The sequence below is a fragment of the Mustela erminea genome, chromosome 3 (assembly GCF_009829155.1).
Source record: "Mustela erminea isolate mMusErm1 chromosome 3, mMusErm1.Pri, whole genome shotgun sequence".
Taxonomy (NCBI): Eukaryota; Metazoa; Chordata; class Mammalia; order Carnivora; family Mustelidae; genus Mustela; species Mustela erminea.
In genome coordinates, this window is record NC_045616.1 from 136453428 (window position 1) to 136469117 (window position 15690).

At 38.0% G+C, this 15690-nt stretch overlaps 1 protein-coding gene across 7 annotated transcripts in view; it reads left to right on the forward strand.

The window, feature by feature from the left end:
* The window catches only part of CAPSL (calcyphosine like), a 30251-nt gene extending 26485 nt beyond the window's left edge, over positions 1-3766 (forward strand). For 3 of the 7 annotated variants that reach the window (XM_032337607.1, XM_032337608.1, XM_032337611.1), the window contains one exon: positions 3171-3766. In XM_032337607.1, the coding sequence (XP_032193498.1) occupies positions 3171-3272 (102 nt within the window). In that variant the 3' untranslated portion in view covers positions 3273-3766. Of the gene's footprint in view, positions 1-2218 lie in introns of all 7 variants that reach the window. The other 4 variants (XM_032337612.1, XM_032337613.1, XM_032337610.1 and 1 more) reach the window with 2 other exon arrangements.
* Positions 3767-15690: the final 11924 nt, after the last annotated feature.

Genomic DNA, 15690 nt, shown 5'->3' on the forward strand with positions numbered 1-15690 from the left:
CTAGTTTTTTCCTTGTCTTAAAAAAAAAAAAAAACAAGTTACCAAATGAGTCCCTTAAAATTATGTCTTATAAAACAGATGACAAGTGAAATCTGTTGAAAGAAACATAAACAAATGATTGATGGGTGTTCTGAGAAGCTGCTGTGTGAGAAGAGTTCTTTTGCCACCTCAGTTGGTGTGGTGAGAAGCTTGTGGTGAAGCAGCTCTTCCTCTCTGAGAATAGCATGACCTTCTTGTTTTATTTTCACACCTGCTTCGCCAAAGCCAGTATCTTCCCTCAGCAGAATAGAGTGAAAGGTACTCTTTAGGAGTGAACCCACTGAAAATGTGAGCCACCGACCAGTAGCTGAGGTTTGGATAATGGAACTTGCAACAACCAGAAAGGTATATCATATCAGGGAAAGAAAAATCTCAATGAACCGACCTGTTCTAGAGTCTTCTTACTCTTCATAAATGGAATTTATTTGTTTATGATTTCTCTGGAGTATGACACAAATTCTAACAGCCACGGAACATGGTTGATGCCATTTCTGTTTCACCAAAGTTCTTGTGAGCACCATGAGTTTCCTGTTCCCACTCTCATTCCCAACATAGGGACAAGTGCCGCGCGGCTCAGATGTGTCATTCTGCACGAGACCCCATAATAAATTTAAGAGGGACCCTGTGACTCAGAGCTCAAGCACCTGAAATTTTGAAGCAAGATCTGAGTATGTAGTTTGTAATCCTGTCATGAAAGACTTGAATAACTTTTTCTTTACAAACCTTTGCATTTGGCACTCAGACACGGGTATTGATTCTGGGAACATCTTGATCTTATACTTGAAAGGTTTGAGTTGCTGGTCTCCTAGAAACACTCAGACCACATGCGGAACTGATGATGGCCCGTGCTCTGAGAGAGCCTTGGAACAGAAAAGGAACCTGTAATTGAGAGAAAATGACAGATGGCAGAGTAGCTTCTCTTGCCGGGGTTATAGTGAGCCTCCGATTGCTTCCACCTTGATGGGATAAAGTGCAGCACAAACGCAGAGCATTACCAAACACCAGGCATTACCTTCTGAAACCCAGATCATTCTTTTAGTTTCCAAGGGGACTGCAGAATAAACTCTGTTCCACAGATTTCATCCTGAGTCATGCCTAAAATCTCATTTAGCAACATCATTCCACAACCATTTATTTAAGATTATCTTTGAAGCTGCACAGTAAATAGAGTAAATCACCATTAATTTAAGCTCCTCTAATTGAGCTCACTTAGGGTTTGAGTGAAAATCTACTTCCGTCTCACCAACACTAAAAAGGATGGGTTCTTAAGCAAGTCATTATGTAAAGATTATAAGAGCTGTGCTGGCTTATGTGCATATATGTTTTATAGGTATTTGGAGATATCTGTTTGCACATAAATGTAATTAAAATGCTAGTCATAAAAAGTTCCCACATATCTGAAAACGGCCCTAGGCCAATTGTTCATTGGCAAGACTTTATTTATCTAACTGTGACTCAAACCATTTCTAGATAGTGAGGAGTTCCTATATGTAAATCTTATCCTGATAGTATCTTTAATTGAAATTGAAGCTGAAAAGGTATTTTATAAAGCAGAATTTCAGTGACATTATGATATAAATTTTCAAATATTTTGTTTAAAAAATCTATACATGCTTGTAGTGGGTAGGCTATGTATGCGTTGAAAGCAAGAATTTGTCATAATGTCAACAGTTAAGATATTGCTTTGAGAAACCAGAAATTAAGAAGATTTTGAGCTACAAACTTAGATCTAATTTAATATCTAATACCAACTTTGTCAATTTACCACATTATCATATTGTGTCTTGACATTCACATGATTTTCTAATTTAACAGAATTCCCTCAATTGAAGGCTTGAAACATTAACATCCCTGTACTAAAAGAGTTCATCTAGCTTTTGTTTCTGTTTTAAAGTCTTTCCAAAATATTTTTCTCTTTAATAGCTAACATGTTACATATCATGCTTCTTTTAAACTTTTACTTCCCAGATGGTGCTTTTGGATCATTTAAAATGTTGCTTGTGTGATAATTCAGTTGAAGGGGATGAAATTTCTTCTTTGAAAATGATAAGGCCCTTTTCAAATTGTACTTGTTCATGTTTTTAAAAGGACAAAATGTAACTTTACCCCCCCACCCCCACTTATTTTGAGCCAAGAATGAGAGTTTGAAAATTTGATGTCTATATTCCTTTTCCTGCAGGGTTGGACTACTCCCATTTGGCAGGCCAAGCAAGTTCCCGCAATGCCCAGCCTCTGAGTGGTACCCCTAAGACTGGGGGGAATAGAATACTCTGTGTGTTTGTATTAAGAAACAGGGGGGGTTAAGAGGGAGGAGAAAGAAATGGAACCCACAGGCTGATTTCTGCTCTTTTAATTTCATTGTCCATTATAGGCTTCACAGGGCCAATGATGAAACACGAATACACATCCTGACCAAAATGAGAAGTTTGCCTTTTAGCACCTCCCATGTGGCTAGTGCCTTACATCCTGTTATTGAATCCCAGCCATCGTGGATTCCTGGGTGTCCAAGGATCCTAAGAAGCACCCCATTCTCTAGTTCTATCCTTTATTTCAGTCATCTTACTTAAACTTCCTTTCCTTAAAGAGCTTTTTTACCTGTACATTTATGCTATAAATTTCTCTAAAGTATTAATAATAATCATGCCAAGTATGCTCTGGAGTAGAACAGTCCCATAGGACCTTCTGTGATGATGGGAATCTTCTCCATCTGTGCTCTCCAAGATGTCAGCCTCTAGCCACATATGGCGATTGAGCAATGGAAATGTGGCTAGTGCAACAGAGGAATTCAGTTTTTCATTATGTTTAATTTTAACAAATTTAAACTTAAAAAGCCATGTGTGGTTAGAGGCTACTGTATTGGATAGCACAGCTCTAAACATTTTTATCTTAATGCAAAAGGTGATGGCCAGTGGGCCGGTGGGTCTTTAGCCTACCGTGCAAGGGCCCCACCTCAGAGGGGAGGGGCAAGCCAGGTTCCCTGATCTTAGAGTCAGTTACCTGACTCTGCTTGATTGTCAGTGGCAGATCAGACTCCATTGAAAACGTTTCAGGGAGAATGTAAAATGCCTTACCATGTCTCACATATTTTGACACCATTTCCTTCTTTTTCCCCTGCTCTTTATCCCTCTCAGGTTTCGAAGGAAGAGTTTTTGAACTATTATGCTGGTGTCAGTGCTTCTATTGACACGGATGCCTATTTCATTTTAATGATGACAAAATCCTGGAGATTATGACTTTCTGTCTGTTAATTCTTTTGGAAATCGGGGACTCTCAGAGAGTGGAATGACTTTGAAAGACGTCCAATGCTATAGATTCTTGATAAGGTGTAAACTAAAGTTTCTGAAAGATCTAGGATTTTAAAAGCAATAGATCTTCAGTCATCTTACTTAATGGCCTGGATCATATGCATTGCTTAAATGCCTGAGGATATATTTTTAAATCAGAAAGTAAGGAAGAACGGAAGGAAGGAAGGAAGGAAGCAAGCCATGAAGTGAGACTGGCAAGTGGTTCTTCGGTGAAATAATGTACCTCTTGTTACAGTCATTCCTCTTACAGGGGTAAATGTAGATGTTTCCCCAAATCTCTATTTGTTCCCTCTCTTTCCAGTCTTTAGCAGTGGGTGATGATAAAAAGATTGGAAGAACATCTGACTTTGTAAAATTTCCTGAGCTTACTTATTCTAATGTGTCTCTTGGTGAATACAAATAAAATTTGTTTTATTCTGAAATTTAATGGTCTTTTTTTTTTTTTTTTCTATCTTCATATTTTAAGCCAGGGATTTAAAGTCAACAAATGCCCACACATGCGTGAACAGGAGTCACAAGTGATTCTGGTGACAAAAGGAAGGTGAGCTCAGTTGGCCCTCTTGGTAGAAGACTAGGATTTTGTGGGATCACGTCCTGGGTCAACCTATCAGGAAAAAAAGACTTAGAGGCTTTCTGGAACTTTAGGGTACACCAGTGAGGAAAACTTTCAAACTGTTTTGGGAATTCATCTTTGGAACCCACTTTTAGGCTCCTCCATAAAGCAAATGATGCAAGGTTTCCTAACCCATTTGTCAATGCTGGGCCATCCTCTCCTTGCCATTAGAGTCTTGAAAATATGAAGGAGGTACCAAGAAAATATATGTGCTCCCAGGCATGTGTAGGAGCAAAATAGCACTCCCAAGAGGATTTGTGTGGAGGCATTTTGATTGGAAGGCTGGGTCCTGGAGACTTCCAGCCTTGAGATTCTGAATGTGTCAGCCCGCCGGGAGTGGGTCCATCTCTTAAGACAGACCTATGTTGAGCGAGTTCATAGCAACTGGAATGCCAAGCCACTCATCTACTATGGAGAATGCAATTCTCACACTTGCTGAGGCCAGATCAGAGAGCCTCCTCTGGGTTTGAGGATGGGAGGGAGTGACAATTCAGCTCTTAGTCTAGTCACTTAGCGATTTGTTCTCCGATGCTACTAAGCAGTGCAGAGGGCATACACATGGCATGTTAGGTAACATTTGTGGTAAATAAACCCTAAAATTTATCATAGCTCATACAATAGATATTTCTTTTTCATTCCTGAAGCAGTATTATGTATCCAGTTTGTGGTCAGTGAATAGCTTTCCTCCAGGTGGTGATTCTGGGTTGCACGATTCCTCCATTTTATGATTCTGCTGTTTTCCCAGGCTCTGTAGTCACTGAGATCGAGGTATCTGAAGGGAAAGAGTATGTAGAGAAGGCTGAAGAACTTTCTGAAAAGGTATGGTCTGGAAGGGACACACATCTCTTCTGCTTGCATTTTGTTTGATGACACTAGTCTCATGATTACATCTAAATGCAAGGGAGGCTGGGAAGTGTAGTCTCAATCAGGAAATCTTCCTGCCAATGCAAATCTATCTAACAGGGAGAGAGTACAAATTTTAGTGGTCCACTAGCTGTTTCTACCACTTAAAATAGCAGTCTCCACTGCCTTCCATTTTCTCTTTCTTTCTTTCTTTCTTTCTTTCTTTCTTTCTTTCTTTCTTTCTGTCTTTCTTTCTTTCTTTTCTTTTCCTTTCTTTTCTTTTCTTCCTCTTTCTTTCTTTCTTTCATTTTTTTTTTTTTTAAGAGAGAATGAGCAGGACAGAGGGAGAGGGAGAAGAAGACTCCCCACTGAGCTGGGAGCCCCATGGGCTAAATCTCCAGGACCCTGGGATCATGACCTGAGCTGAACGCAGGTGCTTAACTGACTAAACCACCCAGGTGCCCTGCCTTCCATTTTCTCAGGGAGACATGTTTGGTGGTCCTGCTAATCCATGTGGAGTAAGGTATTTGCCAGGTTGGAGGAGTATAGAACCGAGATCTTTCTATTCTTGGTCATATTAGCAACGAAGAAAACAACTTCTACAACCACATTAGGTAATGATTCTCCACTTGGCCTGTCTTGTCTCTTGGCCTTATGGCTCTATTCTAGATCTTGAAATTCATGCTATGCCAACACTGAGGCAATTCATCCTTTATCTCCCTCTATGGTATAGGAGCTAGGAATTTTCCATCTATGTCCACACAGGAGTTTTCCGTGGGGAGTTGTAGCTATGTCTTATCTCACATGTTGGACCAGGTTACTTATGTTAGTAAATGAGAAAATTTTTGCCCTAGAGGCAGGTTCTTTGTTGGAAAGAATTATAAGGTTATTTAGTCACTGGAATAAGAACAAAGGGCATGTGTATTAGAATATTTAATGAAATTAGGCTGACAGTTTATTGCATTGCATTCATCTTGCCAGTAAGACCATAATATTCTTTTCATAACAATCCCTGGAGGGAACTAACAAAAATTCCTCCCTGACCTCTCTGTTTCTCAATGTTTCATAGCTGAGCAACTACCCATGAAAGGGACACACTTTTCACTTTAGATATGTTAATTAGACATGTCAATGGAATCACTGAGGATCTGGCTTACCTCATCCATTTGAGGGTGAAATTAGTCTCTGTAGGGTACTTTTCTATACCTCTGTTCTAATTAATTGTGTATAAAATATCACAGTAAAAATAATATTGCTCTGTGTGCTATCTTATTTCCATACCATTTGGAATGTACCTCACTGAAGCCCTGGTGAACTGACCAGATATCAGATACTTTCTTGTTTCATATTGGAGGGAAAAATTAAATCAGAACAATCTTATCTGGAAATAATTCAGCAGAATAACTAATCATCCTAGTTTAATAAATTATGGGAAGTTTTCAGGGTTTGTGAGTATTGTCTACTGACAAAGTAGACTATTATTACAGATAGAAATTGTGGGGAAAATTTTTAGAATCAGATAGAGTTAAAAATCAGAACATCATTAAGATATTAGCTCTAACACATAATGCCAGCTCCAAAAAATGGCAGGAAGGGAGACTTTACTTTCTTCCGTTGCAAGAGCCCAGGTAACAGACATTTGCATATGTCACTCACGTTCACTTGAAATCAGCAGATCCAAAATAAAATTCATTACTCCTTTCCCTGGCCTCCATTAGTCCCACCCTATCTTCTACTAATACTGAACAAACTTTTATCTCAGTCTGTAGTCTTCAGTTACATGAGCTAGAAACCCAAGGATCTTTGTTCCCTCCCTTGCCAAGAAATGGTTAAGAGTGAAAATGCCAGAGTCAGCCTGCCTGGTTTCAAATCTGATTCTGTGTGGCTTACTAGCCTTATAAGTGTAGACAAACTACTTGATCTCTCACAGCTCAGTTTCTCATCTGCTAAGTGGAGATAATGGGTTACTATATGGGAAGCACTTAGAACTTCAGCTGGTGCTAAGTAAGCTCTATAGAAGGGTTTGCTATTATTTTACAGCAGTTTTTTGAGTCAGCTGAGTTTTTTTTTTTTTTTTTTTTGGTGTCCTTTTCTCCTTCCCCATTTTACATGTTGAGTTCTTCTTCCTACCTCAAATGTAGAAATGGTCTACAGGTAAGTCTGTGCCTACAGTCTTATACCTTTTCCTCTACACTTCATGCTAATACCAGGATGATTTTTCCTACACCTCAGGTTCAATCATGTCACTTCATTTCTTAAAGATATTAAAGATATTCAGTAATTCCCTAAGCCCATTTGAGAGTTCCGACCTATGGCATGGCATTTAAGGCTCCCATAATTTGTCCTGACTTATATATTTCCAGATGTCTCTTCTGAGCACAGAGCCTGATGCTGGTCTTGATCACACAACCATGAGATCATGACCTAAGCTGAAACCAAGAGTCAGATGCTTAACTGACTGAGCCACAAAGATACCTCCTGTTCTATGGTTCTCAGATGAGGCATATAGGGGAAGGGAAGGGAAAACCCCAGTTCATATAGTCTATACATGAGACATCTACTGTCCTTCTTTTCAGGGTCTCTTAAGTTCATCAAATCATGGCAGCTTCTCTACCAGACTTGGGAAATGACAAATTCGAGAAGCTACCAGTGGGGTAGATGAAGAGCTCTTTTGAGAGTTCTATGGATATCTAGGTAAGAAACAGATAGGCAGTTGAGCATTCACTCAACCAGAAAGTATTTATTAAGCAAATATTCAGTACTACCAGTGAGTACTGTCCTAGGTGCTAGAAATTTAACCCTGAACAAAAGGCATATGATATATTTACTCATGGAAGTTCAGCTTAGTGGACATGATTCTAAAGCTCAGGGTATAGGTCTGGATCGATAAGAAAGTCTTGAAGGTAAAAAGCCAATGAATGTAATGGAAATAGCAAAAGTATAGGAGATATCAAATGATTGAAGGGACAAAGTTCTGGAGTGGGGGAAGGAAGGGTAGAGTAAAGGACAGTAACGGTTGAGTTGGTCTTCTACTAACAGAGGCATGTCTCATCCTTTGACTGGGAGAAGAGTTGGTAGGTATTTATGGGAATTTGGGAGTTTGTAGATGGAAATATGAAGAGAGGGAAAAGAGTCGTGGCCTAGTTTTCTCAAAGTAAAGGCAAAAATACCTGCTGGGAATGAGAAGGGTTGAGGTTTAATGGGGGGATTTGGAGAGGTGGAGGTTTGGCAGGAATCATGGAGGGCCTTGGAGGGGAGAAAGTACTGCCAAACACCAATAGAGGAAAGCACAAATTTATATGGACACCACTTGGCAGGATTGTGAGATTTCTACCAGGACAATATAGCAGAAAGGATGAAGAAAAAGAGATGGGAACCATAGAGACATACTATATTGACACAGGACTTGGCTTACCTCCAGTTTGACTTTGGTCTGTACTTTCTAATGAATTAAGTTCTTTTTTCCAACCTATCTCTTAACTTAGGCAAAAGACCTGGCAGGCAAAGCATCCCATGATGGGAACCGAAACCACCCCCTTAAACAATAATGGCTGCCCTGATGCTAGTTGGCCAGACCCTGCATGATTGTCCCCAGAGCAATGATTGGCCTTATCTTTAATGCTTGGCTAAACATACCCACCAACCTGGGTCCCATATTTTCCTTATATAAACCTAGAAGTTTTTTCAGCACTCTGGAGACAGGCTTTGGACCATTAGTCCTCTGTCTTCCTAATGTTGGCCTTGCTGAAATAAATTCTTGTTTCACTACTGGATTTTATCAGTGGTAAGTGGCTGAATCTGTTCTGTTTGGGACCCTAGAGCCAGGTGCTCTTGCATTTCACCTTGTTTCATAGCATCTATCACTGCAATTTGCAACTACAATGTGCTTGATGAACTATGGTGGAATTCAGAAATTATTTAAAAGATGGGAGGATAGGGCGTCTTGAAGTTCACTTCTGTGTTACCCACAAAAAGAAATCAGATTATGAATCTAGAACAAGAAAATCTCATTTTTTTATTATGTTACGTTAGTCACCATATTGTACATCATTAGTTTTTGATGTTGTGTTCCATGATTCATTATTTGCATATTTTTAGTTGAGTAAGTCAATATCAATGTTATTCTAGAAAAATGAACTTTACAGAAAAAAAACAAAAGTTTTAATTCCAAGTAAGAATTATATTGAGAAACATTTTATTCTTTTAATTATTTTATTATAGTAATAAAACATATACACTCCCTCCCAAAAGGAAAAGAGACAAAAACAGTAATTGAAAAGTCTTTTACTTTTATATTCTCATCTATCATTCCATTCTTCTCCTTAATAATAACCACTGAAAACGTTTTGGAGCTTTGCCTTCCAGAGTTTTTTCAAAGCATATTCTAACTTTAATATTCTATCTCTCTCTTTATATAATATATATATATATGGTATTTTATATATACTTTTAAAAAAGTCTTTTGGACTGTCTGAATGGCTCAGTCGGTTGTGTCTGACTTTTGGTTTCAGCTCAGGTGATGATCTCAGAGTCCCCAGATGGAGCCCTGTGTTGAGAATCCATCCTCAGCAGGGAGTCTGCTAGAGATTCTCTCTTTACTTCTGCCCCTCCCCAACTCGTGCACTGTCTCTTTCTCTCACTATCTCTTTTTCTCTCTCTAAAATATACAAATAAATAAAATCTTTAAAAAAGGAGATTTTCTTAGTAGACACTTTTGTTTGCTTCTTTAACATCCTTTATTTCATTCCTCTCACCCTTATTTTGGCTGAGACCTATCTCATCCCCAGGTCCCCAAGCCTGTTAGTGCAAGGCATTCTCTAGTGACTGTCTTTGGTCCAGGGATGCCCACATGACTTTAACTCAGTCAATCACACTGAAGGGGAAAAATTAAATTTCATGCTTAGGAGTGTGTGTGTTTTTTCTCTCACTTAACAATTCATATGAGAAATGGCTAGGTTTGCTGCTATTAGATTGAGAGATCTATGAATATTGAAATCCCTCCATTGCCCAGCCACTTCTCTTTCCCCCCAAATCCACAGTACAATTATAGAAAAAAGCCCTATCATTAAGGAATGGAGAGAAGGTGTCTGTGGTGCTGTTGTTGTGTGAATGGGAGAGGAGAGCTTCCTCAGATAGGGACAACATTTGTGTTGTCCTGTAAATTTGACCTCATACCTATCCTCAAATGTGACTGAAGGAGCTGCATTAATGTCTCAACTCTTTATCCCTTTCCTATCCACATGCTTTACCTTATCTTTCAGAGTTCCCATAAAGAAAAAAAAAAAGTATTTCTTCACTCCTTGAGCCTGGGTTTGGCTATTTGATCTCTTTGTCCAATAGGATGAGGTACAAATGACAGAAGTGACAGGTGTGCTAGTTCTGGACTTAAGTCTCAGAAGGTCTTTGTGTTTCTGTTTCCTCTCTTGCACCTCTACTATGAAAAGAGTAAGACTGAGTAGCTTGTAGTAAAGCTTGAAATCAGGTAACTTGATGCCGCCAGTTTTATTTTTGTTTTTCAACATTTCCTTAGCGATTCGGGGTTTCTTCTGATTCCATACAAATTTTTGGATTATTTGCTTCAACTCTTTGAAGAATACCGGTGGAATTTTGATTGGAATGGCATTAAAAGTATAGATTGCTCTAGGCAGTATAGACATTTTAACAATGTTTATTCTTCTGATCCAAGAGCATGGAATGGTCTTCCATCTTTTTGTGTCTTCTTCAATTTCTTTCATAAGTGTTCTGTAATTCCTCAAGTACAGATCCTTTACCTCTTTGGTTAGGTTTATTCTCAGGTATCTTATGGTTCTTGGTGCTATAATAAATGGAATCGATCCTCTAATTTCCCTTTCTGTGTTTTCTCAAGAAAAAGATGGGCAACTCACAGATCAGTGTATTCCCAGTTGAACCCAGCGTAAGTCAGTTGACTTCTGTTCTATTGCAGATGCAGAGTCATTGCAGCTGATATTAGTAGAATCACCCAGCAGAACTCAGCCTGGGTCATCCAACTCCCACACGATGAACAATTTGTGACAATAAATGATGCTGTTTAAAGCCACTCAGTTTTGGCATGGTTTGTTACTGACCATCAATACAGCAACAGCTAATAGTTACACAGCTCAATCTGGTATTTTCTTATTGTGGAAATGATAGAGGAAGGGAGTAAGAGAGAGGCAGAGACCTCTACAGAATTTCCCCTTCCTAGAAGCCTTTGACAAAATGGCACAGACATTTTTCTTTATCATTTATCTAAATCTCTACCATATTTATTTTAGTGACTTTGTTATTATTCCATAGTATGAATATACCATATTTTATGTAGAATATTTATGATTTTTCTCCTTTTTGAACAGTGGGGCATAGATATTTTGGTACATGTATTTTTGAGCCCCTCTGATTATTTCTGTAGAGAATTCTTGAAAGTGGAATTTCTGAATATACACATTTAGATTTTTGTTATGTATGTCTAAAGCATCCTCTTAAAAGTTTTCACTGATTTATAGTTCTATCAAAAGTATATGAAAAAGCTTATTTTCATATGCCTTTCCCAGCATTGAAGTTTAGCAATATTTTTAATTTTAACAAATAGGCAAAATATTTACCTCATTATTTTATTTGCACTTTTTATTCTGAATGAAAGAGAGCATATTTCCTATTTCCTATTTTTAGGATAAATTTCGCTTTTGTGAACCATCTGCTAATGTGTTTTGTCCATATTCCTCTTAAATTATTCATTTTTTGCTTATTGATCTAAAGACTGTGGATACTAAAGATATTAGCACTGTGCCTATCTTGTAGTTACTCTGTTTTTACAGTTTATTTTTATCTTCTTTTTGTTGTGCATTTTTTAATTTAATAAAGAAATTAAAATATTCTAAATTTTACATACTCAAGCTTATTGCTTCTTTTATGGTTTCTGGGTTTTGTGATTTTATTTTAGAAAAGCATTTTAGAAATGCTTTTCACATTCAAAAAGTATAAAATGATTTGCTCATCTTTTCTAGCATATTTGTTTTCATTTTAACATTATATCTTTGATCTATGTTGAATTTATCTTAGAAGTCAGGACTTCCACCTTTGTCTACAAATGGCTAATGTATTATTCTAATCTCTATTAAATAATCTACCTTTTCTCCCCTAATTAGAAGTAAATGAAATTTTTATAAGTACCCTGATTTGGACACATAGGTTCTCTATGTCTATGTCTATGATTGTCAAAAAACAGAAAACAAAAATTAAAAAGAAAAAGAAAAAGAAAAAAGGAAAATCTAACCAGGGATATCTATAAATTCTAGGCAAGTAACTTTGTAGCTTTTTGCACTGATAATTTTTATCATTTTGTCATTTCTAAATATAAAATGAGTGTAATTTATATTATCGTTAAAAAATGAATAAATGTCAAAATCACTCATTTGGTCAGTTTCTTCTCAATTCTTTTCTTCTCCAGACCTGTGCAGGCTCTTCTTGAACACATATTTCTCCATATGATATTTAAAACAATATGGAAACAATATGATGTGGAAGACTACACATCACTTATTAAATATGATTATTTCTGAGCAGTGAATTGGGGAATGAGGTCTTTTACTTGTTTCATCATATATGTCTGTGTTTCTTAAATTTTGAGGAATAAGCAAGTATTAGTTTCATAATAAATATTCAATGAAGATTTAAAGAAATAATTCAACAAGTGGAAATATTATAGTCAAAGGCCTTAATAAAGTCTCTGTGTCTTTTAGTGTATTTTTTTACTTGATCCCTTTGAGTTTGCAAACATTTCATTTGCCAGTAATGATCACTTAGTTTCCTCCTATTTAATATTTATGCCTCTCACTTTTTCTCCTTGTCTAATTGCACTTTCTAGCATTTCAAAAACAATGTTAAATGTGGTGACAGTGGAATTTCTTCTGTTTTATTTCTAAGTTTAATGGGGTACTTTTAATATTTTACCATTGAGCAAGACCCTGGCCTATATCCTATTCTTATTTTGCTAAAGCTTTTTTTAATTAAAAAATTAATCCTAAGCATCACTCAAATCTGCATTGGCACCCTTACATTTAAATCCATGAAAGTTTATTGATGTGTGAAGAAGGGACTTGACAGCATATTCATCAGTCTCATGGAAGAGCATTTACTAAATTTTTATCTAAGCTAATTATTCCTTAACCTATAAAAGTAGTATTTCATTGTTATCAGTAGACAACAGTGTCTTTGGCTTAATATTAAAATATTTTCTGATTACTTATCCTTTTTGTAATGACCAGTCCAATTCATAATTTGCAACAAAATAATTTGTCATAAAAAAAAGAAAAAGCCCTTTTCAGCCTCTGGGAGTTCTCTTCTCATTGAGAAACTTTGGAGTAGAAAGGAATTGACCCTCATAATTTATAGTTGAGGGGTCCACCAGATCAGCTCAATTGTTTCTGCAGAATTCGACATCAAAATTTTGTTTTTCAAACCTCAGGGGCTTCATGTGTTGTTTGCTTCATATTTGTTTTCCCCAGTATTTTTCATGAGTGTTAATGTATTCCTCTGACCCACCAAGTTTTATGCATCATACTTTCTTTGCCTTAACAGCTACCTCATTGCAAGAGATACACAAATCCCACAGAAATGCCATGAGCCATTAAAATGTAAAGTTAGATTAGACTTCACTGTGCATCAGAAATACACTAAATAAGTAAATAAACAAAATTAAATGTAGATATTCACCAGAGAAATGAAGCTTTGAAAAATGAAGCTTTGAAAAATTCTTTCCCCCACCCTATTGTTTCCCCACTTCTGTGGTTACAGTGGTTAAGAGTGCAGCTGGGGAGGTAACTGTGGATGGGGAAGGCAACCGACTCCCTACACGTGGCTGCCCAGATATGCTACTCTCTCAGGGATGCAGTGTCTCTGAGCCTCCTATCCTGGCATTAATCTACCCTGAATGGTGATAAGGAAGCATACTGACTAATATCATTCACTAGCATGCTGATTCATTCATTCCATGTTATGATTGAGTGCCTTCTTGATTCTTAGGTACTGTGTTTAGCAACACACATACACACCAGTAAGTCACAGTTCTCTCTGCCAGAGTACTTAGAAGCCCAAAGGGGAGTCAGATCAGATAATGCCAAATCAATGTGGTGAATAGAGGTAAGCCTAAGGTGTTACAGGATTCCTCCATTAACCCTGATACACACTTAAAATTTATTATGCCACAACCCTGATTAAAATCTTTCCACGTATATTCCCTGAAGACTAAATCAAAACTTCTGAGACTGGCCTGTCAAATGCTTAACCATTGCTCCCCACCAGTTCTCTTAATACCGTCTTAGCCACCGCTCAGCAGACTCTCTGCCTCTGGATGGCTTCCACTGAACCACCTGCCGAATGAACCAGCACGCTTCATTCTCTCTGTGAGGTACAGTAACACCTCCGCTGAGACTTGGCTGCTAGCAGGTTATCTTCTAGTGAAACATAAACTCACCCATGTCAGTCCTGCATGTTTCAGACTTGTGTAGGCCAACCGGACCTGTTAGTGTGATCATATTATAAGGCTGATGAAGTTTGAGTATGCAAAGAAAGACTCATGTGGATCTACGAGAACTATCTTCAATGGTTTGAAAAAAAACCTGACAAAGGCATGCTTATCATGAAAGAATGCTGCTACAGGGCTGAAAACATGATAGCATGAGACAGGGCTGTTGAATACCTTTAAAGAGTTTAACTAATTAAAAGTTTAAAAATTAGAAAATTAATTTTAAATTTAATTAATTTTAAATTTAATTTTAATTTTAAAAAATTAAAAAATTTTGAAAAATTAAATACCTTTACAAAGTTAGGCATCTACATTTATTTTTAAGTGTTTGAAGGTCCTTATCCATCTTAAAGAAGGCAAAATTGGAAAGAGTAGACGATGTGCTGCCGTGTGCTTTACCCAAGAAAGATGTTGTGGAGCTATGGTCAACAACCCACAACCCAAAGGAGCAGCTTTGCTCTTGTTACAGATGAGTGCTGAATGGGCATACAGTCAGATGTTCTTAATTAAAATAAAGTGTTCCAGGCAGCAATATATTACTTTTTATAAAAGTGCCCTGGGTCTGACTTTTGGGAAAAACCAACACCTTACTGTTTGCAATGGAGGCAGACAAGGAGGCATCACCTATTGTATCTATACCTCCCCCAACGCCCCATGTTCTGTCACAGCTCCGTGACTTTGAGCAGCTTTCTCGGCCAGGAAACATCCTGCGGGTTCCTGTATCTCTGTCACATTCCTGCTTCCACTGCATTGCCACATCAAGTGTGATTTCCTCCACATTGCTGCTCCTGGTTTGTTTGTTTTCCTTCCTCAGCCAGCGGCAGCAATTCATTCTTATATTTGGAGACACCCCAACCTACGAGGCACAGCCTCTTCCTGCAGAAGAGGCAAACACAAGCTCTTCTCTTCTCTGCTTCTCACTGCTTGAGCCCAGGCACCTGAGCTAGGTAGGCATTGTTACACCTAAATGCAGATTCCAGGGACGTGAAGCTGCCAGACATGGTGGTCGGGTCTACTCTGGGGTTGGTGGTGGTGGTGGAGGAGGTTGACCAGGTTTTGAAGGTGCCTGTGCTAGAGGGAAGGGACAGCTTCGTGAACTCCATGTTTGGTTCTTCGATCCCCTTGGATTTTCGGGGAGGACTCTAGTAGCCTTTTGAAATTCCTTTTCTGAAAAATCAGCCTACATTTGTTTTTATTGCTTCAACTGAGAATCCTGGTGACACCTGGCCTTCAAGTATGTGATATGACATTGTAACTGTTCCTGTGTGTCTTTGGCCCCCGGTGATGGTGAAATGGAAACATCTCATCTCTGTAACTCCAGTGCTTAGCACAGGACAAAGTAACGTAAAACAGATACTCAACAAACT